General features: G+C 42.3%; 1 protein-coding gene across 1 annotated transcript in view; it reads right to left on the reverse strand.

Annotated features, from left to right (window-relative positions):
• LOC143277898 (uncharacterized) overlaps positions 1-25,568 on the reverse strand; it is a 415,205-nt gene that overhangs the window by 20,060 nt on the left and 369,577 nt on the right. The window contains exons 3-6 of the mRNA XM_076582855.1: positions 24,765-24,821; positions 18,953-19,006; positions 9,662-9,724; positions 5,323-5,458 (exon numbers count right to left, since the gene is read on the reverse strand). Of these exons, the coding sequence (XP_076438970.1) occupies positions 5,323-5,458; positions 9,662-9,724; positions 18,953-19,006; positions 24,765-24,821 (310 nt within the window). The remainder of the gene's footprint in view (positions 1-5,322; positions 5,459-9,661; positions 9,725-18,952; positions 19,007-24,764; positions 24,822-25,568) is intronic.

Raw genomic sequence — 25,568 nt, forward strand, 5'->3', positions numbered from 1 at the left:
ACCTTGAACCTTTACGTGGTTAAACGCACACACACACACACACACACACATACAAACAAGTCACGCATACTGCCAAAAAAAGCCCCCGGTACCCATCTCTAGCACACAAGTTCTGTCCTCCAGCCAGAGTGGATGGATGATCTCATTTGTCGTCCTCCGACACAAGCGAACAGGCAACAACAACCGTGCAACACTAACAACAAACTCCCCCTGACTACGATGGTGACTTAATAGCAGCCACGGTCAAAACCAGAAAAATGTCTTTATTTTTTTTTCTTTTTTTTTATTGTGTGTGCTTGCTGCGCTGGGGGTTTTCTTAGTGGCCGAAAGTCAGACGATTTCATTGAATTAGCTTTGTTGCTAAAGTGAAAAGACATTCATGTGACGACACCCACATCCTTTTTTTTTTCTTATTGTTTGTTTGACATCTTTACCTTTTGTCCCCCTTTTGCCATACAGAACTCATTCATCAAGTCTAATTACCCCAGTTTCCCCTTCAATTCTCTTGAATATTTTGGTTTTGACATTAATTTTTATCACGATGTATCATCACCATCATTATTGATATTGTTCATGTTGTTGTTGTTGTTGTAATTGCACAGGCTTATATCAGAAGACGACAAATGACCAAAGTGCAGTTATATATACAAGAGGTCCAACTATATAAAGAAAACAACTAAAACAAACAAACTAATGAACAGAGATAAAATAATCAAATACAGATGGGACAGACGCTTGAGAAACGGAAGTCAGTAGTCCTGCCCAATCTTAAATCAAGTCCGACAACTTGATATTTCGTGGTCAAGGGAAGATAGTGTTTTTGCTTTGTTTCGGTTTTCCCACCTTTGTTTCTTTGACTTTTTCATGTCTGATAACCGCAAGTCTCATGACTGGCAAACCAGGTGAAACGTTCGTTCATGATGTTCGGAAAGCACTGAATGACTACCAATTTTCTGAGACAAAAAGGGACAAATCTCTATCATTCAAGATTAAAAACTGCTGAAAAAAAACAGACAAATAAACACACACACACACACACACACACACACACACACACACACACACACACAGAGTCCAGATCAAAAGATTAAAACAGTAGCCGAAGCAAAACAGTCAGTTAAGTTAAAAAAAAAAAAAAATTTTCACGGATATTTTCTGTTATTACAGAGTATTGTCATTTCTGCTCTTTATTTTTTCATTGTAAATCCAGAAAACCATAAACACCTGTTCGTTTTTTTTTTTTTTGTGTGTGTGTGTGTTTTTTTTTGTTTTTGTTTTTCGCGAAGTGCTGTTTCAAAGAGAAAAGGTTTAGTTCTCAGGCTGCATATTTCTCATTTTTCAGTCGTTGCAAAACCACGAAAATATATAAAATCATTATCTTTTCGTGTTTTTTTTTCCTCAAACGGGAGAGCTCACCAAATGGTGTGTGTTCTGAAAGAACTGCTTCAGAACAAAAGGTTCTTAGACAACACGTTTCTCAAAGCGTCCCACACAAACGATCTATAATACTGTTTCAGAGAATAATAATAATAATAATAATAATAATAATAATAATAATAGTAACAACACTACTGATAACATAATAGTATAATTGTTGTGATGGAGAGTGGGGGTGGTGGAGGAGGGTCGATAGCAAAAGTGACTTGAGGCGTGAGAGAGGGGAAAAAAAAAACAGAACAAAAAGAAAAGAAAACAAAAAAGCTAATGGAAAACTACAAGAAAAAATCAGAAAAAAGGAGAAAAAAAAAGAAAACAAAAGTCATACAAGTCATAATAGGACAAAACAAGACATTCAATCCGATTCATTTGAAAGACAACTTCTAAAGAAACTACAATATAATAAAAACAACAACAACAACAAAATAATTAAAAAATACTGATGATGATAATGATAATAATGATGATGATGACGTAAACAATGATAACAACAACAATAGAAATAATAATAGTAGTACTCATAATAATGATGATGATGGTGATAAACACAACTTTTGACAGTCGTGTAAAGAACAGTGTTCAGTACAACTGACCTTACGTTTTATTTATGATCTAATGCATACACCACAACTCAAGTCACTGTTTTCTCTCATCCAAAATGGTCAGCCAACCAACAGGCGACTCATCAACCGACTAACCAACAGAACAAAGAAAAACACTAACCACACACACACACACACACACACACACACACACACACACACACACACACACACACACACACACACACACACACACACACACACACACACACACGCATACACACACAAAACCACAGCAAAAACAACCGAACACATTTTTCCCAGTGCCAGAATTTCTCAGTGCCTTTATCAGTCTCGCCTGTTACGCTTCTATCTATCTATCTGTCTATCTGTCTGTCTGTCTGTCTATATATCTATCCATCTACCCATCTATAATTCTATCTATCTATCTATCTATCTATCTATCTATCTGTCTATCGATCGATCCATCCATCTATCTATACATCTATATATTTATCCATCCATTTATCTATCTATCTATTCACCTATATATTCATTTATCTATCTATTCATCTATCTGTCTATCTATTCATCTATCTATATATCTATTCATCTATATATCAATCAATATATCTATATTATCAATCTATCTAGCTATTCATTTATCTATCTATCCATCCATCCATCCATCCATCCATCTATCTATCTATCTAATCATATCAATACCATGCCTTCGTTTAAAAAAAAAAAAAAAAAGCAAAAAAAAGCAGCCAGAATGCATATCCTTTTCAAGTTGATACTTAAAAGACAGTGACATGCAAGGCAAGGACGAAAGGAGTGGGACCAGGCGGGGAGTTAAGCGATGGAGCGGGGTTGCGGGGATTGGCTGGGCAAGGGGAGTTAATAAGTGCTCCAATGAGTTATATGTCGGATCGAGTTTCTTTTGTCTTTTAAGGGGAGTTAAGTACTCCAATGAGTTATATGTCGGTTCGAATTTCTTTTCTCTTTTAAGGGGAGTTAAGTACTCCGATGAGTTATATGTCGGTTCGAATTTCTTTTGTCTTTTAAGGGGAGTTAAGTACTCCAATGAGATATATGTCGGTTCGAGTTTCTTTTGTCTTTTAAGGGGAGTTAAGTACTCCGATGAGTTATATGTCGGATCGAGTTTCTTTTGTCTTTTAAGGTATCGAATTTTAACCAGGACAATTTTCTTCGCTGCTTCTCTCTCTCTCTCTCTCTCTCTCTCTCTCTCTCTCTCTCTCTCCTCTTCCCAACGAAGACATTACGGCCCGGGTGGAATTACATTAAAGGTCGTTGAAAATCCCTCGAGGTAAGGTTGAAGGTAACGACAGAAGACTGGGATGAATAAGTGGTCCTAACGTGTCCTGCCAATATATATATATATATATATATATATATATATATATATATATATATATTGAATAATAGTTTATTGATGACTCGACGGGCGAAATAGCCGAGTGGTTGAAGCGTTGGACTTTCAATCTGAGGGTCCCGGGTTCGAATCACGTGTGACGGCGCCTGGTGGGTAAAGGGTGGAGATTTTTACGATCTCCCAGGTCAACATATGTGCAGGCCTGCTAGTGCCTGAACCCCCTTCGTGTGTATATGCAAGCAGAAGATCAAATATGCACGTTAAAGATCCTGTAATCCATGTCAGCGTTGGGTGGGTTATGGAAACAAGAACATACCCAGCATGCACACCCCCGAAAACGGAGTATGGCTGCCTACATGGCGGGGTAAAAACGGTCATACACGTAAAAGCCCGCTCGTGTGCATACGATTGAACGCTGAAGAAGAAGAAGAAGATGACTATCTCTCTCTCTCTCTTAAGACGAAGGTTCTTCTTAACCCGATTATCGTGAGAAATTCAAAGCAACAACACCCTACCCTTCCAAGATCTCTGTTAAAAGCACACACGTACGCATACATAATATACTTACACATATAAAACACACACACACGCGCGCGCACGCAGACACACACACACACACGCACACACGCAGACACACACACACACACACACACACACACACACGCTGGACGTGATAAAGACGTCGACATCATTTTTTGACAACTGTATATTAATTTACACAGCGATGATTGTTGTGGCGGATTATTCCTGAGGGCTTGTTGATAAACCTTTCAGTTATCCATTTTAGCAAGTTCCTACTGGTATCCTAGAATCACTCACGTTATTCCAGTTCTATCTTAATTGCATTTTCTTCACAGTTTGCTAATTATTTCATGGCACTGGGAAAAATACAAAAACAAAACATTAACAGTATTAAAACATGGACAACTGCAAATATGAAACAAGACTTCACTATTTACAAGGACGAAAAAAACAAAAAAACAAAAAACCAAAAACATAAAAAACCCGAAAGAAAGAAAAAGCACAATCACGCACACAATAATTCATATAATGCAGAAAGACACTACACGTGCGGGCGGGCGCGCGCGCACGCACACACACACACTCTCTCTCATAAAAACCCCTCTCTCTCTCTTCCATCGAAACACAAGAAAGAGCGAGCCAGAGGAGCATGCGTTTTGTGTGAAAGAGTGAATGAGAGAGTGAATAAGCTTTGAACGAGTGAGTGGGTGAGAAAGAAAAGAAGAAATGACAGATAGAAAATGACAGAGAAAGAGAAGGAAAAAAACCCAGAGAGAGAGAGAGAGAAGGGGGAGGTGTGAGGAGCGAGCAATGTTTGACTGTGCGAGTGAAAGAGTGAGTGACCGGAGTGTGTGAATGAATGATCATGCCCATGTGAACAAACATAGTCATGTGTGTGTGCGTGTGTGTGCGTGTGTGCGCGCGTGTGTGCGCGTGTGTGCGCGTGTGGGTAGTGTGCATGCACGCGCGCGCGCGCGTCTGTGTGCATGTGAGAGTAATGTGCGTGCGTGTAACTATGTGTGTATGTGTGCGTGCGCGGGCACCACAACGAACACATTAGCATCGTGTACGCAAACCAAATTTTCAACAGCATCACATAACATGAATCATATTCATCAACTTTTCTTCGTGTTCGCGCGTGAGCATGTATGTATATGTATATGAATATGTATATATGTATAATTATGTATGTGTGTGTATGATTGAGTGTCTCCTCTGACGTACGAGAGAGAGAGAGAGAGAGAGAGAGAGAGAGACAGAGACAGAGACAGAGACAGAGAGAAGAGAAGAAAGAGAGAAGAGAAGACACAAAAAGAAGGATTCGCTGGAAGACACGAGAGAGGTTTCGGAAGGTGGATGAGGGAGGAAGGTAGGCAAGGGGGTGGGGGGGGGATGAGGTGGAGGGGGAGGGGGGGGAGTACTCACGGCCGGTGAGGGGGTGGATGATGGTGGTGGGGGCGGCGGGCTGGGGAGACTGCTGCTTGGGCTTGGTGACCTTGGTGTTGCTCTTGGCGAACTCCAGCCGGAGGGTCTGGGGCAGGTCCGGGTCGAAGCGAACCCCCTGCTTGGTTGGTTAGGGGTGGATCAGTCGGTGTGGTGGGTTGGTAGGGGAGAGAGAAAAATAAACAAAAAGAAAAAAAAGACCCCCGCATCAGTCAATCAGTTTTATAATCAAACATTGATGGTGATCATTTGTTCAATCAATCATATACACCCCCCTCCTCTCCCACCCTCCACCCCCCGATAAAAAGGAGAGAAAAACAAACAAACAAACAAAACCCCCCACATGAATCAATCACTTTTAAATCAATTATTGATGATCATTTCTCCAATCAGCCAATCCTTCACCCCCCACCCCCCCGCCTCCCCACCACCCCACCTCCCACAAAAAAAAGAAAAAAAACCAACTTACAACAAAAAACAACAACCACCCCTAAAACACACACACACACAAACCCAAAGCAACAAAACAACATCAGTCAATCACTCTTTTAATCAATCACTGATGATCATTTTGTTCAATGAACCAATTCCCCTCACCTCACCTCCTCCCCCCCCCCCACCCCCACGAAAAAAAAATCAATAACTCTTTCAGTCAATCATTTATGATCATTCCATCATTCAATCGATTCACCCACCCACCCACCCACCAACAAATCAGGCAAGCATTGGGTCCATCAACCAACCCATTCAAGAAAATATATAATCAAATCATTTTGTCGATCAAGCCATCCATATAAACATCAACCAACCAATCAGCCAACCAACCAATGAATGAATGAATCAATCAATCAATATCAATCAATCAGCCAAGCCAACCAGTGAATGAATGAATCAATACCAATCAATCAAGTAAGCAAGCATTGAGTCGGCCAATGTGTGTGTGTGTGTGTGTGTGTGTGTGTGTGTGTGTGTGTGTGTGTGTGTGTGTGTGTGTGTGTGTGGTGTGTGTGTGTGTGTGTGTGTGTGTGTGTGTGTGTGTGTGTGTGTGTGTGTGTGTGTGTGTGTGTGTGTGTGTGTGTGTGTGTGTGTGTGTGTCTGAAGTGGTCTGCAACCATGAATGACTGAACAGCACGAAACAAATTCACAGACACTTTTTTTTTTTTTTTTTTTTTTTTTTAGTAATGGCTAAACAAAGTCCTCCTTCTTCTGAGTCAATCAAATTGTGGGACGTTTGTGTGTGTGTGTGTGTGTGTGTGTGTGTGTGTGTGTGTGTGTGTGTGTGTGTGTGTGTGTGTGTGTGTTTCTCTCTCTCTCTCTATGTGTGTCTGTCTGTGTGAGAAAGAATAGAAAGTGGGCCTCTGGAGATGGACTGGGAGGGGTTACTGTTGGAAATTAACACACACACACACACACACACACACACACACACACACACACAAAGAAAAAAGAAAAACAAAACATAAAAAAACAAACAACAAAACAACAACATAAACATCTTCAACGTTCCCAGACATATAACAACCTCCCCGCCCCACCCATCCCACCCCAAAAGGAAATCCCACCTCCAGAAAACCCCTCACAATTCCTTACGCCCTCGCCCCCCCCCCCCCCTATCCACCCCAACCCCCACCCCACCCCACCTCCACCCCACTACCCAGCCGCCAAGACGATATGTCATTCCATTCACTGGTTTCCAGACCAAAAAAAAAAATTCCTCCTGGACAAAATCCCAATCAATCGGCCTCCTGTTCCATCGATGATGACGGTAATAAACAGCTACTTACCTGCGCGGGTCCCCTCTCACATCAAAGAGAGAGGTCTTCACACACGATTACATCAGTGCTTTAAAAAAAAAAAAAAAAAAAAAAAAAGAAAAGAAAAAGGACAGGCTTTACTCTTTCTCTCTCTTTCTGTCTTTGTCTCTCTCTTTGTGTCTGTGTGTGTCTCTCTCTGTCTCTGTCTCTCTCTGTCTCTCCCTGTCTCTGTCTCTCTATCTGTCTGTCTCTCTCTCTCTTTCTGTCTCTCTCCCTCTCTGTCTCTGTGTCTGTCTCTCTGTGTGTGTCTCTCTCTGTGTCTGTCTGTCTGTCTCTCCGTGTCTCTGTCTCTGTCTCTCTCTCTCTGTGTCTCCCTTCTCCTTCCTCTCTTTCACTCTGTCCCTCTACCTCTCTCTACCTCTTTTTCTCACTGTATGCCTCTCTCTTTCTCATTCTATGCCTCTCTCTTTTATGCTCTCTCTCTCTCTTCCCTCTGAATCCCCCCACCTCCTTCCTCCCTCCCTCCTTTGCCAAAAGAGGACAGGCTTAACTCTCTCCCCACCCCCAACCCCTTACCATCGAACTACCCCCCTCTTCCCCTTAAGTCCGACCCATAATACCCCCCCCCCCTCCCGCCCCCCTTGCCTCCCCTCCCCTCTCCTCCACCTCCCCTCCCCTACCCCCTTCAACCTCCGCCCCCCTCCCCCCCCCCTCCCAAACAATAATCTAACCACATAACCCACTTGTCGATCTACTGATGTGTAAGAATGAAAGAGGCCAAGCTATTTTATTACGGACGTTGTCTCTGCTTTTGAGGGGAAGGGGAAGAAATTTAAAAAAAAAAAAACACACACACACACACAAAAACAACAACAAACAGTAACAACAAAAAAAGCTCTACATGCTTGGCTGCTTCAGTTATTTGTGAAAGAGGTGGAGAATGAGGATGAGAAGGAGGATGAGGAGAAGGAGATTAAGAAGGAGAAAGAGGAGAAGGAACAAGAGGAATAAAACAAGTAAGATGCGCATAACATGCGAAGGGAAGGAGGAAGATGAGGATGAGGTGAAGGAGATGATGATGATGCTGATGAGGAGGAGGAGGAAGATGAGGAGGAGGAGGAAGAGAAGGGGGAACGAGCTGGTGGATGACAAAGAGGGGGCGGGGAGAGGAGGAGGAGGTGAAGCACAGGAGGTGAAAGAGGAGGGAGGGAATTAGGATGATGATGAAAAGAAGGAAGAGGAGGAGGGAGAAGAACAGAAGGAGGAACAAGCAGAAGAAAAAAGGAAGATGTGGAAGACAAGGAGGTGGAAGAGGAGGAAGATGAGGAAGAGAATGAGGATGATGATGATGATAAAGAGTAGGAAGAATAAGCAGAAGAATAAATGAAGATGCGAATGACAAGGAGAGGGGGAGGGAGGAGGAGGAGGAGGAGGTGGGGTAGAACTGTGTGTTAATGATAAGAGGAGGAAGAGAACAATGAACAAGTAGATGAAATGAAGGAAATTGCTGATGACAAGTACAAGGATGGTGATGACAATGATGATGAGGCCGAGGATTAGGACAAAGAAGAAGAACCAGCAGAAGAAAAAGAGGATGATGTGGGCGACAAAGAGGAAGAGGATGATGAGGAGGAGGCGGTGAAAGATGAGACGGAGGAGGAGGAGGAGGGGGAGGAGGGGGCGGAGGAGGAGGAGGAGGGGGAGGAGGAGGAGACGGTTAGCCATACCATCACCACCAACCCTCCACCACCCCTCTGTAGAAGGGAAAAAGGTGTGATACACACACACACACACACACACAAACACACACACACACACACACACACACACACACACACACACACATATATATATATATATATATATATATATATATATATATATATAATTCACAACCTCCTTCTCCAAAGATGAAGTGTCGAAACCAGAACACTTGGAAACACATTGTGAACGCGTCAGTCTGGAAGCCCATAAGAACTAAAATGTTTTTTTCTCTTCTTATTTTGAAAGTATTTACGTACTTGGCTGCACTTTTATTCATTTTTTGCTTAGTGTTTTATTGTCATTTTTTTATATTAATTTGGCTGGGTATGATTGATAAAGATGAGCAGCTAATGAAGTTCAGAAAGCTACTTCCACAAGAAATTAAAGCACAAAACTATAAATGTATAGAGCAAGCGCACTCGTCTGTCATTCAAAACGTGATGACGAAGAAAAACAAAATGAGGATACACACACAAACATAGAAGCGCACGCACGCACACACACACACACACACGCACACACACACACGCACACACTCCCAGTCACTACCACACACACATACCCACCCACCCACCCCCACACACACATACCCACCTACCCCCCCCCCCACACACACACATACACACACATACCCCCCCCCCCACACACACACACACATACACACACATACCCACCCACCCACCCGCACACACACACACACACACACACACACACACACTCCCCGCACCCCCCTCCCCCTCGTCCCCCCCCCCGATCCCCCGACACCCCCCGCCCCACACACGCACACATACACGTCCACGCACCTGCAAATCCTGCTTGGCAGATTCCGCGGCACATCTGGAGGAGAATGTGACGAAGCCCACCGGCTGTTGTCGTCGTCGTTTTCATCATCATCGTCGTCATCATCATAGTCGCCGTCGTCGTCGTTGTTTTCATCATCATCATCATCATCGTCGTGGTCGTTGGAAATCGCAGCATGCAGACAAACCATCCATAACAATCAGCGCATGACACATGGGAATGGGAAAAGCGTATGAAGAGAAAAAGAGAAAGAGAAAGGGGGTGGTGGTAGGGAGGAGGGGGGGTACAGACACAGACACAGAGACAGAGAGACAGACAGACGGACAGACAGACAGACAGAGAGAGACAGAGGAAGAGAAAGAGAAGAAAGGGGAGATACAAGACAGACAGACAGAGAAGAGAGAGAGAGAGAGAGAGAGAGAGAGAGACAAAGAGACAGACAGAGACAGAGAGAAAGACAGAGACAGAGACAGAGCCAGGCAAAGAGAGAGAGGGGGGAAGGGGAGTGGAGAGAGACAGAGAGAGAGAGAGACAGACAGACAGACAGACAGACAGACAGAGGAGGTGAGGTTTGAGACAGCCAGCAACAGAGACAAAGAAAGAGTTTCAAAAGAAAGAACAAGACAAGAGACATCATCATCAAAGACCCATCTCCATTGATCGCCCTGATGAAATCAGATTAAAATCTCATTTAAACTCAAACCCCCCTAGGTTGAAAAAATACCAGGGAACACAAGGCTGGAAAAAACACAGTCACACGCACACGTACGCACGCAGCCACTTAAAAGGCAGAGAGAGAGAGAGAGAGAGAGAGAGAGAGAGAGAGAGGAGAGAGAAGGGAGGGAGGGAGAGAGAGAGGGGGGGAGGGAGGGAGAGAGATAGAGAGAAAAACAGACAAACAGACAGACAGGCAAGAGACAGGCATCGTGAAAAAGAGACAGAGAGCGAGAGAGACGGAGTGACACAGAGACGGAGAGAAAGAGAGAGAGAGAGAGAGAGAGAGAGAGAGAGAGAGAGAGAGAGAGGGGGGGGGGGGGGGGTAAATACAGAGCACAAGCATAACTGAATAAACAGAATAATAAAATACATTTCCCTTTCCCTAGCATAACTCCCTCCCTCTCTAAATCATAAATCCAATAAAGCATAACTGTGTGTGTGTGTGTGTGTGTGTGTGTGTGTGTGTGTGTGTGTGTGTGTGTGTGTGTGTGTGTGTGTGCACGTGTATATAATCATATACCTGCGTGCGTGCGTGCTTGCGCGCTACAAAGAGCTGATAACTATACATTAGTATTGAGTTTCATTGTCAGGAAAAGAGCACTCTTTACACAAACCCTTTCAAGACGGTCACAGACGACTGAGGGATCAGTCAGGGGACATTACCAATCAATATCCATTATTCCGCTCCCGGCCTAAAATTGCCCAAATCAGTATTCCGGTTCCGTGACTCTCAAGACCCCAGAAATCCAAGAAGAGATTGTATCCCGATTTGCCAACTTCTTGATTGGAAACGAAATTAAAAAAAAAAAAAAAAAAGATAAGGAAGAAGAAATAAAAAAAAAAAGAGAAAAAATAAAAGAAAAGAAAAGAAATTAAGATCCCCAAAATCGGATTCTAGCAGCTGAAGTCGGTATCCCAAGATCGTAACTGGAAATACACGCAGCAACTGGAACCGTCCGAAGCAACCCAAAACCGGTTTCAAACAGTCCCCCAAATCGGCATGCCTCATTCATGACAACTGGTATGGCAACAGGCGAAACACAACGGACACGAGGATCAGAATTAGAACCAACCAAATCAGTATGGAACATTCGACACAAGACTACACCCATAAAAACAAAAAGAAGGAAAGAAGAGGAAACGAAACCAGCACAGCTTCAGGAATAGCTGGGTACAACGATTCTGGGTTAGGACACAAACGTTCACAAGAGGAGCAGACCCAATCGGAATGCCAACAGTCCAAAATGCCACCACCAACAACACGGGGAGAGCGGATTAATCAAATCAAAGGGGAGGAAAAACTGACCAGTTTTGCCACAAAGGAAGATGGTACGACGCACACACACACACACACACACACACACACGCGCGCGCGCGGACACACGTACACACCCACAACAAAAATAACGGAAGGTTAGAAAAAAAACATTCGGGTTGGAAAGAAAGTGATACGTGTGATCAGAACTAATCAGGATGGAAGGAGCGGAGAGAAGTTAACTAATGAAAAAAAAAAAAAAATTGCTTCATGTCCATCCGACATGCAATGTACAAACATCAACCTGACAAAACTCCACTGGTCTGAAGGGAGGGAGGGAGGGAGGGAGGGAAGGAGGAGGGGGGGGGGGGGGAGGAAGGAAGGGAAGAAGGGAAGGAGAAATTGTTTATGACATTTTGTTTTTTGGTTAATACACAGAGGATTCAATTCGTTCTACGTTACGCATAAAGAAAAACAGATGTTTGTCAGCCTTTTGAAAAAAACCCACAACCCAAAACCACTCAAAAGAGGCAGTTGCGTTTTCAACACAAACGTAATATTTATGTCGTCATCTTTGCAAAGCACACACAGACACACAGACACAAACACAGACACAGACTCACAGACACACACACACACACACGCGCGGGCGCGCACACACATACACATAAATCAAGGAAAACATTTCTTCCCCTGATAGCAGAAAAGGAATTTTGTCTGGCTGTCAACACGAGTGTTCCTTTCTTTCTTTCCTTCCTTACTTCTTTCTTTCTTTCTCCATATTTTCATTTATTACAAACCTTTCTACAGCCTCCATAAGACAGGGAAGTCTTGTTTTCATTTCCCAAATAGCTTGCCGAATCGGATTAAAATACCATTCAAGAATATTAAAAAGAAGAAGACGACGACGACGACGACGAAGAGATGTAATCCTCATACGATAGAACTTCCTTGTCTCAGAACACACGGGACAGGAAATGGGAAAAAAACAACGAGTGATCGATGAGGCAGCGAGGGAGACAGTATGGAGTTTAATAAAAAGAGAAGAATAAAAATACTGAGAGAGAGAGAGAGAGAGAGAGAGGGAGAGGGGGGGGGGAAGGTGGGGGGGTCTTCTTCATAATTAGAACTGTAACAGTTTCCTTTTTTTTCAGCATCCTTCCATCGCTATCATATTCACATCTGATTGTGCAACGAAACAAAAATTCCACACAAAAGATTGCTGTTCATATACCTCCTCCCTCCTTTCCCTCCCCCCCCACCCCCCAAGAAAAAGACAAATGTCCAGCTGAGAAAATAAAATCTCGCCAGGAATATACGAACACCCCACCCAACCCCAATATCACCTTCTTCCTTCCAAATAATCAAGTGAGGTGGGGTGGATAGGGTGGATGAAACAGGACGATCACACCAGACACCCGCCATACACTTCTGACAATACGGAGGAGGGGGAGGAAGGGTAAAGGGTGCGGGGGTGCGGGGGGAGGGGGGAGTTAGGAGTGATAGGGGAAGGAGGGGGGGAGGGGGAGGGGGGGGGGGGGGGGGGCGAGACAGACATCTTTTCCACCCCCAAAACCTCGACACTAACATACAAAAATCTTTTCCGCCACTAAACGTTGACGAATATAATCCACCAGCAAAACTTCAACTCTGACCAACATGAGTTTGTTTCAACCACAGAATCCCGACACAAACCAGCAAAAATCTTTTCCGCTACAAAATTTCAACACTAACCAACCTAAAATCTTTTCAACGATAAAACTTTGACACCAACCAAGATAAATCTTTTCCACCACAAAATATATCGACATTGACCAACATATAAAATCTTTTCAACCACAAAAAACAAACAAACAAACAAACAAACCCAAAACAACCTCGGACACTCACCAATATAAGTCTTTTCCAACACAAAACCTCGACACTAACCAACAGAACTAGTTTCCACCACAATACCTCGGACACCAACCAACGTAAGTCTTTCCCAACACCAAAAAAAAACAAAACAACTCGACACCAACGAACAGAAATCTTTCCCACTTTACAAAACCTCCACACTGACAACCATGAAATCTGTTCAACCACAAAACCTCAACAGCCGAAAGCAACCGACACTAGCTCAATTGGTTTGAAAAAAAAGGAAAAAAGAAGAAGAAGAAAAGACAACAACAACACTGAAACAATCTTTTCATTATTTTATCTGTTTGGGGGGTATTTTTTATACCCCTCAAATACGCACGTTAAAGATCCTGTAATCCATGTCAGCGTTCGGTGGGTTATGGAAACAAGAATATACCCAGCATGCACACCCCCGAAAACGGAGTATGGCTGTCTACATGGCGGGGTAAATAAAAACGGTCATACACGTAAAATGTTACATGTCTGTCTGAGTGTGTATGCGTGTGCGTCTGAAATGTGATCGAATGACACAGGAAACGAATGATGAGCGCCCAGTGGCAGCCGTCAGTCGGCTCTACCCAGGTAGGCAGCCTGTGGTGCAAATGTCCCCGTGTATGTAAAGCGCTTAGAGCTTGGTCTCTGACCGAGGATAGGCGCTATATAAGTATCCACATCAATCAATCCACCACTTTATGGAAACCCTCCACTGGCGGCGATCAGAAACTGCTCGCTCCATGACGAAGCCAGACAAAACGAACCCTCCTGTCTGGGGTGAATAAGACTGATACCACTCCCCATCAATGACAGTCTTCATGAATCTGCAAACACCAAGCACTTCTGACATGGACGTATATACCACAGTGGGCAGAGAATCACGACGGGAAAATCGAAATCAAGGATGTGATGAGGGCAGGCATGAACAGCTTAAAGCCGTGATGCTGATGACACACATTGTATTTCCCATCCAACCACCCGGGATCTAGAATCAGGCAAGTGACGGGTGGACTGGGGAAAAGGAAATGATCTACCTCAAAGTGGAGTTATGAAACGCTTCTGAGAAATTGAAACACAAAAATTATTTGTATATATTCATTAATATATATATATATATATATATATATATATATTACACCTTTGTCTCAGATACCCCATTGATCAGTGCACACAGCCCATTCGGGGAACAGAAGAAAACCTGACTTTGTCAAATCAAAGAAGAGTTCCTGTTTGTTCTTCATTTTTTCTCTCTCTCTGCACCGCCCCCCCCCCCTTTTTTTTCCTAATATTATTTTATTTGCATTAAAAGAAAGGAACGCACGGGGCTGAAATAAAACGAGAGAGTTTTGTTCAATTCCAGAAAGCACGAGATGAACGAATGCATGTGACACTTTCATGATAGAATGCACTGAAATAGAAAAAAAAAAGCAATGCATTCAACAGACAAAAAAACCCCAAAGGGTTACATTTCAGCTGAAAATAAAAATATACCTGTCTCGAAAGGGATACATCAGATTTGCAAAGAATACAGTTTTCAACCAAATCTGGGCCAGGTAAGACCAGACGTTGTTCTTCGGGCTTCAACCGTCTTGGAGTCACAGTCGAAGAGTGTGAAGACGGCTTGAGCATTCCAAACTGGACACGTGACCACACATAACAACCGCCAGTTCAAAGCCTTACGAAGCAACCCGTAAATAGCCACGGATGACCGCGGCCACAAAGTCGACAGAACCACAGACCTCACAGGGCAAGAACAATAATAATAATCATGGTATTTATATAGCGCTGAATCTTGTGCAGAGACAAATCAAAGCGCTTTCGCACCAGTCATTCACACGCGTGCATAACTCTAAAACTAGAAAAAACTAAAGACAAGGAAGGGCAGGCAAGGGAGGCTATTTTGGGAAGAGGTGGGTTTTAAGGCCAGACTTGAAAGAGCTGAGTGTGGAGACTTGACGAAGCGAAAGAGGAAGTTCATTCCAATCGCAAGGTCCAGAGACAGAGAAAGAACGGCGGCCAACAGTCGAGTGTTTGAATCTGGGTATGCGTAAACAGAGTGGATCCGAAGCCGATCGTAGTGAGCGAGATGGAGTGTAGAGGTGAAGGCAGCCGCAAGGAGGCGAAAAGCAGTTTGTCTTACACTGCTGACAGTCTACCTCACGAAAATGCCAATCTCTTACACATAATCGACTTGAGGAACAATCCGAAATCCCTGACAGTTCAGTTCAGTTCAGTTACTCAAGGAGGCGTCACAGCGTTCGGACAAATCCATATGCACTACACCACATCTGCTAAGCAGATGCCTGCCAGCAGCGTCACCAAACGCGCTTTGGTTGACATTTTATCCACATCGAGACCAAGCCAATCTCTAACATATCATTCACTTCAGAAAAAAGCCAACTTCTAATAGACCATCTATTTGTATTTGCATTTCTTTTATCACAACAGATTTCTCTGTGTGAAATTCGGGCTGCTCTCCCCATCGAGAGCGCGTCGCTACACTACAGCGCCACCCCCCCCCCCCCTTTTTTTTTCCTGCGTCCAGTTTTATTTGTTTTTCCTATCGAAGTGGATTTTTCTACAGAATTTTGCCAGGAACAACTCCTTTGTTGCCGTGGGTTCTTTTACGTGCGCTAAGTGCATGCTACATACAGGACGTCGGTTTAACGTCTCATCCGAATGACTAGCGTCCAGACCACCACTCAAGGTCTAGTGGAGGGGGAGAAAATATCGGCGGCTGAGCTGTGATTCGAACCAGCGCGCTCAGATTTTCTCGCTTCCTACGCGGACGCGTTACCTCCAGGCCATCACTCTACAAGCTGGCGTGGACAGCCTGGCCAAAAGGAATGAGTCATCGCCTGTAGCCGATAACGCCGTTTGATTGGCTAGAGCGGGCCGTACATGGCCGGGCGTCTTTTCACTGCTAGTCACGGAAAATTTGCCCAAGCAGGGCAAACCGACAGGCCTAATTTGCATCACTCTGACACGGTACAGTACACCAAACATACAGGAGTAAGCCAGTCTCTGACAGAACATCTACTTCAGGAAAAAGCCAAAATCTATCATATCATCTACTTTAGGAAAAAGCCAAAATCAAACAGATCATCTACTTTCAGAAAAAGCCAATATCCTTCATATCAACCACTTCAGGATAAAACATCCAACTGATCAGCTACTTCAAGAAAAAGCGAATCTCTAACAAATCGTCTAATTCAGGAAACAAAGCATTCTTTAACAGATCACCTACTTCAGGAACAAGCCAGTCTCAGCCAGGAAGGTACTGTTCCAATCCACTATCACTTCTAACACTGAAAGACGGCTGCATCAGGAGTGACCTACATCACAACCTGACCCAGGTACAACCCATCATGTCATTCACGTACAAAAAGAAACCAAAAGGCATCCATGCATGATAGGACCCCATGCACACTCCAAGAAACAGTCAATATTTCGAAAGCAAGCAAACCATATTAATTTTGGGAAGACGGACGATGAAGGAGGGGTTGGCGGGTGGAGAAAAAGAAGAAATGTCCGCTGGGATTCCATGCACAAAATTCAAAGACAGAAATGCAACAGTATGCACAGCCTATGCCGAGATGCAGCTCATTCCAAAATGTGAGGGAAAAGACATCTGAAAGATAAAGCACTCTTGCTCAAGTACCCATTGAAGAAGCAGGGGATCATATGCACAAAAGACCAAAAACAAAAGAGCATTCCATAAAAGAAAGAAAATCTTAGAAAAGACTGCTCTTGCAAAACAACCACATAGAAAAAATAGAACACAAAATCGCCCAAGTGAATGGCTGGCAAGACTGCTCTTGGACTCAGAAGTCATGGGACTTTCTGTTCAGACCACAGTCACTAACACCTCTTCCATGAACTGCCAAGATGCAGCAAGACCATCGAGTACATACCCAGTGAGAACAAACAGATGTGTGAATATTAAAGTATGTATCTCTCTGATGAATTACTCAATGAGGATACAATATCTTTGTTATTTTTTACTCAGCATTAACGACAACTGTGCAGAACAAACATGCTGCTCACATCAGCAAGACCAGTGAATCAAGATGAAAGATATGAAATTGTGAACTTCACAAATCGACAATCCAACAGTCCGCGCTTTTTGGGGTCCAATTCAGAGTCGCCGTGCAACTGGACAAGTCAAGGGACAGATGGAAAGCCACAGCTGTGGCACAGAAACAACCTGGTTCTCCCGACTAACTGTACGATTTTGTGTACTGCTTAGGGGGGAAAACCCTACCCTTCGCCATTTGTATACGCCCTGCAAATAACAACTATGTCCTCCCAAATAATCATAATTATATGTACCACTGGGGAAAACCCCGCCCTTTGCCATTTCTACACATACGCCCTGCAAACAATCTGAACACAATCTCCTCCCCCCCCCACCCCCCCAAAAAAAAAGAACATACAAAGAGAAAACTAACAACTGCCATGATAAACATCATATCACTGACTGGAACAGGCGGCATTCGCTGTAAAAAGATAATTATATAATAAATACCATTAACTCGCTCAGGCAACATTCTTGTACACAATCATCACAGCAAAAAAGGCATGCATGGCTATACACACAGGCCATGGGGAGAGTGATGGCAGCAGTGAAAGATATATATGTATATAAATGAAAAAAAAAAAGGAACGAAAACAGGCAGGCATTCCAAACCAACCAAGAAGAACTGATACCGATCATGATGCCAACATGTAGCATTCGTTCGTCATTCCATGTGATCATTCCTCATGCCACAACATAGAGCTTTACACATTTGCACACACACACGCGCGCGCGTGAATAGAACTAGTCAGAGCTCTAGACACAACAGCTTGCAATCCATGCTTCTTGGAGAGCAAAGAAACAAAGAAAGAAAAGAAACAGATTTCATGCGTGTTTGGGATGTCCGAGTTTGTCGCTGTCTTCAACGCATTTCACCAAACTCCTCTTTCTTATTCTCCCAGCAAAACACAGCTGTTGGAAACTGATTTGTCAACTCAAGACCTTGCTCTCGTGGTAGTCTTGGATATAAGCACGATGATATGAATTCTTCCCCACCGTTCTTCTCCAATCAGCTGTCCACTCTTCTTTATCTCCTCCTCAACAAATAACTTCTGGCACAATCAATATACATAACAGGGCTCTCAACTTCCGTGAAAATCAGATGGGAGGGAAGACAATAAAGGGGCATGTTAGTAAACTGCGTCTGTAAATTGCGTTTGTGGTCTCTGGCTGTCGTGTTTGTGTCTTGTTATACACCCTGACAGCTCCCTCCATCCCGCCCCTCGATCAATAGACTCACTGATTCCCCAATCATTTCCAAACTACATGACACGACCGAACATGATAATGTCATCAATTAAGTATCAAACTAAGGATGAAAAAGAAACAAAGGAAGGTGAAGATACTCACAGAAGTGTTTTTGCCATTTTTGTTTGTTATCTTTAATAAGGAGCCCTCGTAGCCCTGCAAGAGCACAAGACAAACCGTGCACAATATGTGACCGCAGGACTCAATGGTCATTTCTGCCTGGAACCTTCTCAGGAAAGTGTGACTCCGTATTCCACTGGGCAAAGTAAAGTGTGACTCGTTTTCCATTGGGCAAATTAAAGCTTGATTCGTTTTCCATTGGGCATATTAAAGTGTTAATCATTTTCCATTGGGCAAATTAAAGCTTGATTCGTTTTCCACTGGGCAAATTAAAGTGTGACTCGTTTTCCATTGCGCAAAGTAAAGTGTAAATCATTTTCCATTGGGAAAATTACAGCTTGATTCGTTTTCCATTGGACATATTAAAGTGTGAATCGTTTTCCATTGGGAAAATTAAAGTATGACTCGTTTTCCATTTGGGCAAATGAAAGTGTGATTCGTTTTTCATTGGGCAGAGTACAGCGTGACTCGTTTCCCATTGGGCAATGTAAAGTGTGACTCATCATTTTCTAAGTTCCTCCTTTGACATAAGAGAAGAAAGAAACAACGCTTTTCATTTCTTTCCATGCACAGTAACTGCTGTTGCAATTTCTGTTTTTTGCCTTTTTTTCCTTTTGCCATGGAAAGAATATTTTCGTCAGGTAAGGAAAGTTTTACTTTAGTGGGTGTGTGTGTGTGTAGAGGGGGAATGGGTAGTGTGTGTGGTGGGGTGGGGGTGGGAGCAAGGGGGCGTTAGCAGAAACGATAGGAGTGTAACGTATTTCTTCCAACGGGATTTGAAGACTATTTTCTCTTTAGTATGATTTCATTTGGCTAAGACAGTACATACATTTTTTGCTACTGCACAGATCGGAAAACGTTCCATCGCACTTCATTTTTTTTTTCTTCTCCATAGCACTTCAGAAACAGCTCAAGAAGACGGGGCTTAAGACGTCACACTTTCCTGTTAAGATTTCCAGGGTGCTCAAGGTGCACACTGTTTGCACTTTTGATTAAATAGTCATGGTCCTGGCGAAAAATAATGTGTTCAACAGTTACTTCCACTTTTTTTTTTTTACGCTTAAGGGCTTGCACATGTGAAAGTCCGCGTACAAAATATACGCGTATACAAATATAAAATTTTGAAAGAAATGTCTGATCATAATTTAGTGGGAAACTTTCTGGATGAGATGCCGAACATAGGTCGGTTTCAGATAAATGTGGTGGTTAATCTTTTTTTTCCAAGATGATATTGGAAATGCATAACTTAAAGATCAGACACTTTCTACTCCTCTTTTAAAAACAGATTATGAATCACAGCATGTGGACCAGATATAAAAAAAATGAATATAATAAAATGTGGGCTTTGAATTCATCCCTGACCAATTACACGACATTAAAAAAAAAGGAAAATATTTCATTTCGTCATTTCAACCCATGGAGCGCGACATTATTTTTCGCCATCAGTGCATCATAATTCATGCAAATAGTGGTCACTTCAGCCAAAAAGGGGTCAAGGTCGTGTGGTGACCCCTGTCCCCACAGAGCAGCTGAGCGGAAAAAGAAAAAAAAAAAAAAAAAAAAAAGAAAAGAAAAAGAAACACAAACAAAAACAAAACAAAACATAACAAATCAGAAACATAATCAAGAAAAATAAGGAACTCGCAACAAATTCTATTTTCATCCTGCAGTGCTTGTGGAAACTGCATAGGATTGTTATAAACATTTCTATGACACAGGGGATGGTTGCGGGTATTGTGGATAGTTTTTTCAAATATCAGTATAACACATGGTCTAGTTGCGGGTACTGTGGATAGTTTTTTTTTCAAATATCAGTATGACGCATGGTCTAGTTGCGGGTATTGTGGATAGTTTTTTTTCAAATATCAGCATAACACATGGTCTAGTTGCGGGTATGTGGATAGTTTTTTTTTCAAATATCAGTATGACGCATGGTCTGGTTGCAGGTATTGTGTGGATAGTTGTTTCGAATATCTATATGACACAGGGTTCCTTTCTGGACAAAACCGTCACTCTATGATTGTGTACTTATGTGTAAACGTGTGTCAAAGACTGCGGTTCTTAATAACGCACTTCTTGTGTGTTTGGCTGCATGCTCTTGCTTGTGGTGATTTGTCGAAGCTTTGGTATCCATTTTTCATGTTTTGTTATTAAAAAAAAATCATCATCAACAACAACAAAAAAACAACAACAACAAACAAACAAACAAACAAAAAAACCGCTATGTGTATTGACATCCATAAATCCTGTCCGACACATGTGTTTCAACCTCATTTCATGGTCGTGTAATCATGCGTTTACGCAATAGCAAAATTCGTCTGGATGTTAGAAACTTCGCTCCATCTGGAAAACTATTTTTTCACCGACTTGTCAAGAGCTTTCATACATGAATACCTGTCTAAAACATCGATTACCCTCTCCATTTGTACACCCTGCATGGCACCAACAAAAATCAATACTTCCTGAGCAATGGCTGTTCCTAACTGATATCATGGGCAATCTTATGTGGTTCAGAAACATTAACTATACCATTCTGCTCGTTCATGGAGTGAACTGTTAGAGAAACTTTTCAACAGTTACAGTCTCTACTTTCTCAAAGATATGAAACAAAATAAGCACAACAGGATCCAGATCAGTTGCTATAGATATGACGCTAACACTCGTTGCTCATTCCTATATGGTGATATAAAACAAAGAATTAAATGAGTAAATGTACATATATCAATAGAAATACAATTAACAAAGTCATCTTTACATTCATGGATACTGAAAATTATTATTAAAAAAACCCAAACAATCGTTTCTTCTCATCTTTTCATAGCTGACCTAGCTAGCTAAATAAGTAACTAAATAAAGCACATGAATAAACTATAACACAAACAAACAGATCTTCCAAGACTTGAACCTTGATATTTTATGGCAACTCTGGTGTATAACTGTTAATTCTTGTCTAGTCAGAAAAAAAACGGTGTATCTCTATAACAGTAGTGCAATGTGTGAGGAGGCGGGGACAAAAAAAGATTGCTGTGTAATATGGTTAAGCTCAACACCGCCTAACAGAAATCATTTTGAAAAAAAAAAAATTAAAAAAATGAAGTAAGCGAGTGTAATTATGTTTTCCAACGGGTGCACCCAACCGGTAATGAAAAAAAAAAAAAAAAAAAAAGTGGTAAATGATGTGTGTTGGTGTGTATTCGATTTGTAGAAGGGGGTGGTTGATGGGGGTAGGGGGTTGGGGGTGGTGGTGGTGGTGAGTGGGGGATAGGATTGGGGGATGGGGGGGGGGGGGGGGGGCAAACGGAAACGCTGATCGCCCCCAACTTGTTAGTGTTCATCAACTTCCACGTGTTTCGTCATCGGAGGAAGGAAGGTTGGTTAGTGCTAAACTGGTGTGCTTCGTTTTGTTAACCTGACAAGAAGTTTAATTAACACACTATGGGGAGGATAAGGGGTGGGGGGTTAAGTGGGAAGGTGTGGGAGTGGGGTGGGGTGGGGGGACAATCAGGGGAAGGAATGGGGTGGATTGAGACGTTGAATGGGGAGAGGGTCGGGGGTGGGGAAGTGGGGAGGGCAGTGTGATTGTGTTGGAGGGGGGGTGGGGATGGGGGTGGGGGTAGGGGTGGAAGCTTTCTTCAAGGAGAAGTCGGATTACTGTTGTTATATTGTTGTTGCTGTTGTACCTTATTAAATCATCGCCTGGCCTTCTATTGTTCTTTTCTGGTTGTTTTTTTTTTTTTTTTTTTAAATTTTTATTTTTGCCCTGGCGAAGTCTTATTAAAATAATTAGTCAGAATTATTTTTGGCTTGTTCTCTTTTATTTTTATTTTGTCCATGTCTTTGTTTTCCAAGCCCGTTCTTTTCGTGAAAATCTTTTCATTCATATGTTTCAAACCCAATTCAAAACAACAGTTTTGCTGAATGTTATACACTTAATCCCCTTCGACGTTTTTTTTTTTTTTTTTTTTTTTTTGTTTTTGTTTGTTCCTTCTCCTTTCAAATGCCACCCTTTTCCCCTTCGCCCCCCTCCCCCTCCCCCCTTTCAATTTTCTTCCACAGTTAATAACCGCTCAAGAGGTCTTGACGGATTTTGTTCTGACCAGCTTTCTCAATTTCAACCTCTCCTTCTTTATTTGGCCATCCCCTTTTACATTTTTGTCCCTGTTGTTGAAAGCAAAAACAGTTGAAAACAGTTTATTTCAGATCATCTTGTTCCCGTTCTTTATATATATATATATATATATTATTCATGGGTCGTCAGGTTTCAGTTACACCCTGTATACGCGACGTTTTCTTTTAACATTTTATCGTGAAGAAAAAAAAAAAGGTATGACATTTGTTACCTCGGCAACTTGATTTTTCTTTTCATTGTTTTTGTTTACTGATGTGCTGATTTGTTTACCTGTTGGCCTTGTTAAAAATTCTCGTTTATCATTTGTCTATTTATTTATTTTTTTAGTCTGTTCATATAAGACAATGATATCAGACTGACGGTTGTCTAATTATTATTCATTATTTATTACTTTAATTATCTAGCTTCTGTTTATCGATTCGTTCGTTCGTTTGCCGATGAGTCTGAAGACATTCTTCTATGATTATGTCACACAGATAATGCAGTTTTCGAACTGATATACTGCAGATGTAAAAGAGTGGGCAGGGGGGAAGGGGAGGAGGGTGTGTGTGGGGTGGTGGTGGTGGTGGTGAATATTTATTTTATTGCTTTGTACAGTACTATACTGCATTACTCTTTTGTCACAACATTATTTCTCTGTGTAAAATCCAGGGAGAGCGTGTCGCTACAATAAGCACCCCCCAACGCACCCCCAGCCTCTTGAAATTTTCAAATTTTTGTTTAAAAACTTTTTTTCTGCCTGCGAGTGCATCTGTTTTCTTATCGTGGTGCCATCATCTCGCACAAGAGGCAGCCGTTATTTGATCACATCCAAGCTACAGTCCTTTTCACCAGCTTTCGTTATGTCTGCATTGGCTGGGTGGGTGGGTAAAGGGTATGGAGGTGGGGTAGGGGTGGGGGTATGAGTGGGGTTCTGTGTATATACATCATGCTTCTGTTGTTGTTGTTGTTGATGATGATGTTGTCAACGTATGTTCGGTTGCAGTGGTGATTTGAAAAAAAAAATCAAGACAATCTTTGCGTAGAAAACTCAAAGTGTAGAGCAACCGAACGTGAAAACACAAAAACAACACCAACAAAAAAACAAAAACGAAACGTTAAAAAACAAACAAACAAAAAAACCCTCCACATAATAATAATAATAATAATAATAATAGTAATAATAACACAAAAACAAGAACAATAATAACAAACAAAACAAAGAACAATACATCATGTTCTCTCGTGGTGATGACGTCAACGGACGGCAGACAACGATGTGACGACACAAGAAGAACACAGCAGCAGCAGCAGCAGAAGAAGAAGAAGAAGAAGAAGACGAAGAAGACAGCACATGGTGACGCAATACGTTTATGACGTGACGTGGAGCATAGTCATAGTAATGATAATAATAATAATAATAATCATAAACTGGTGACGTGGTGGTGGTGGTGACGTAGTGGTGGTGGTGGTGGTGACGTGGTGGTGGTGGAGATCGTGTGGTGCAAGATCAGCAGCCAGGCTTTTTTTTTTTTTTTTTTTTTTTTGAGAGGGGCTCCCCACGGCCACCTAAAGAAGGTTATGGAGGAGGAGGAGGAGGAGGAGAGGCAGGCAGGGCAAGGCCAGCGAGCAAGGAAAGGGGTTAACGCCCCTCCCTGGCCACCTGGGAGGGAGGGGGATACTCACACAGTTGTGCTTGGGTACTAGCTTACCCATAGATTTTAAAAGGCCATTCTCAAAGCCCTGCAAAGACAGCAACACACACACGTAGCGCACGTGACTCACGGTCACACACACACACAATAAAACGAAAACGATGGAAAATAATGCAGACTCTTTTTTTTTTTTTTTGTTGATTTTTTTGGTTTTGTTTTGAGGTGGCCCCTATCATGTCGTGTTGTTGTTGCTGCTGCTTTTTGTTGTTGTTGTTTTGCAAACATGTAAGACGGGGATGGATGGAATGAGGACAGATATCTGTAGAAGTGAATCAGTACGTTTTTGACACGCTGCTGTACAGAGGTAGCGTAAAAGTACAATACAGTACAGTACAGTACAGTACAGTACAGTAACATACCAGCTATAAAACAGTCAATAAACAAAGAAATAGTACAGTACAGCACAGTACATTACAGTAACATACCAGCTAGAAAACAATCAGTCAATAAACAAACAAATAGTAACAGTACAGCATAGTACACTACAGTAACATACCAGCTATAAAACAATCAGTCAATAAACAAACAAATAGTAACAGTACAGCACAGTACATTACAGTAACATACCAGCTAGAAAACAATCAGTCAATAGACAAACAAACAGTACCAGTACCAGTACAGTACACGTGCACTACAGTACAGTGACATACCAGCTATAACACAAACAAAAAAGAAAGAAAGAAACAAACTCATACAATGCATCCTAAAATACTACATCACGCAGTGTCATATCATAATACAGTACAGCACAGCACAGTACAGCACAGGACAGCAC

The sequence above is a fragment of the Babylonia areolata genome, chromosome 35 (assembly GCF_041734735.1).
Source record: "Babylonia areolata isolate BAREFJ2019XMU chromosome 35, ASM4173473v1, whole genome shotgun sequence".
In the NCBI taxonomy this organism is placed as follows: Eukaryota; Metazoa; Mollusca; class Gastropoda; order Neogastropoda; family Buccinidae; genus Babylonia; species Babylonia areolata.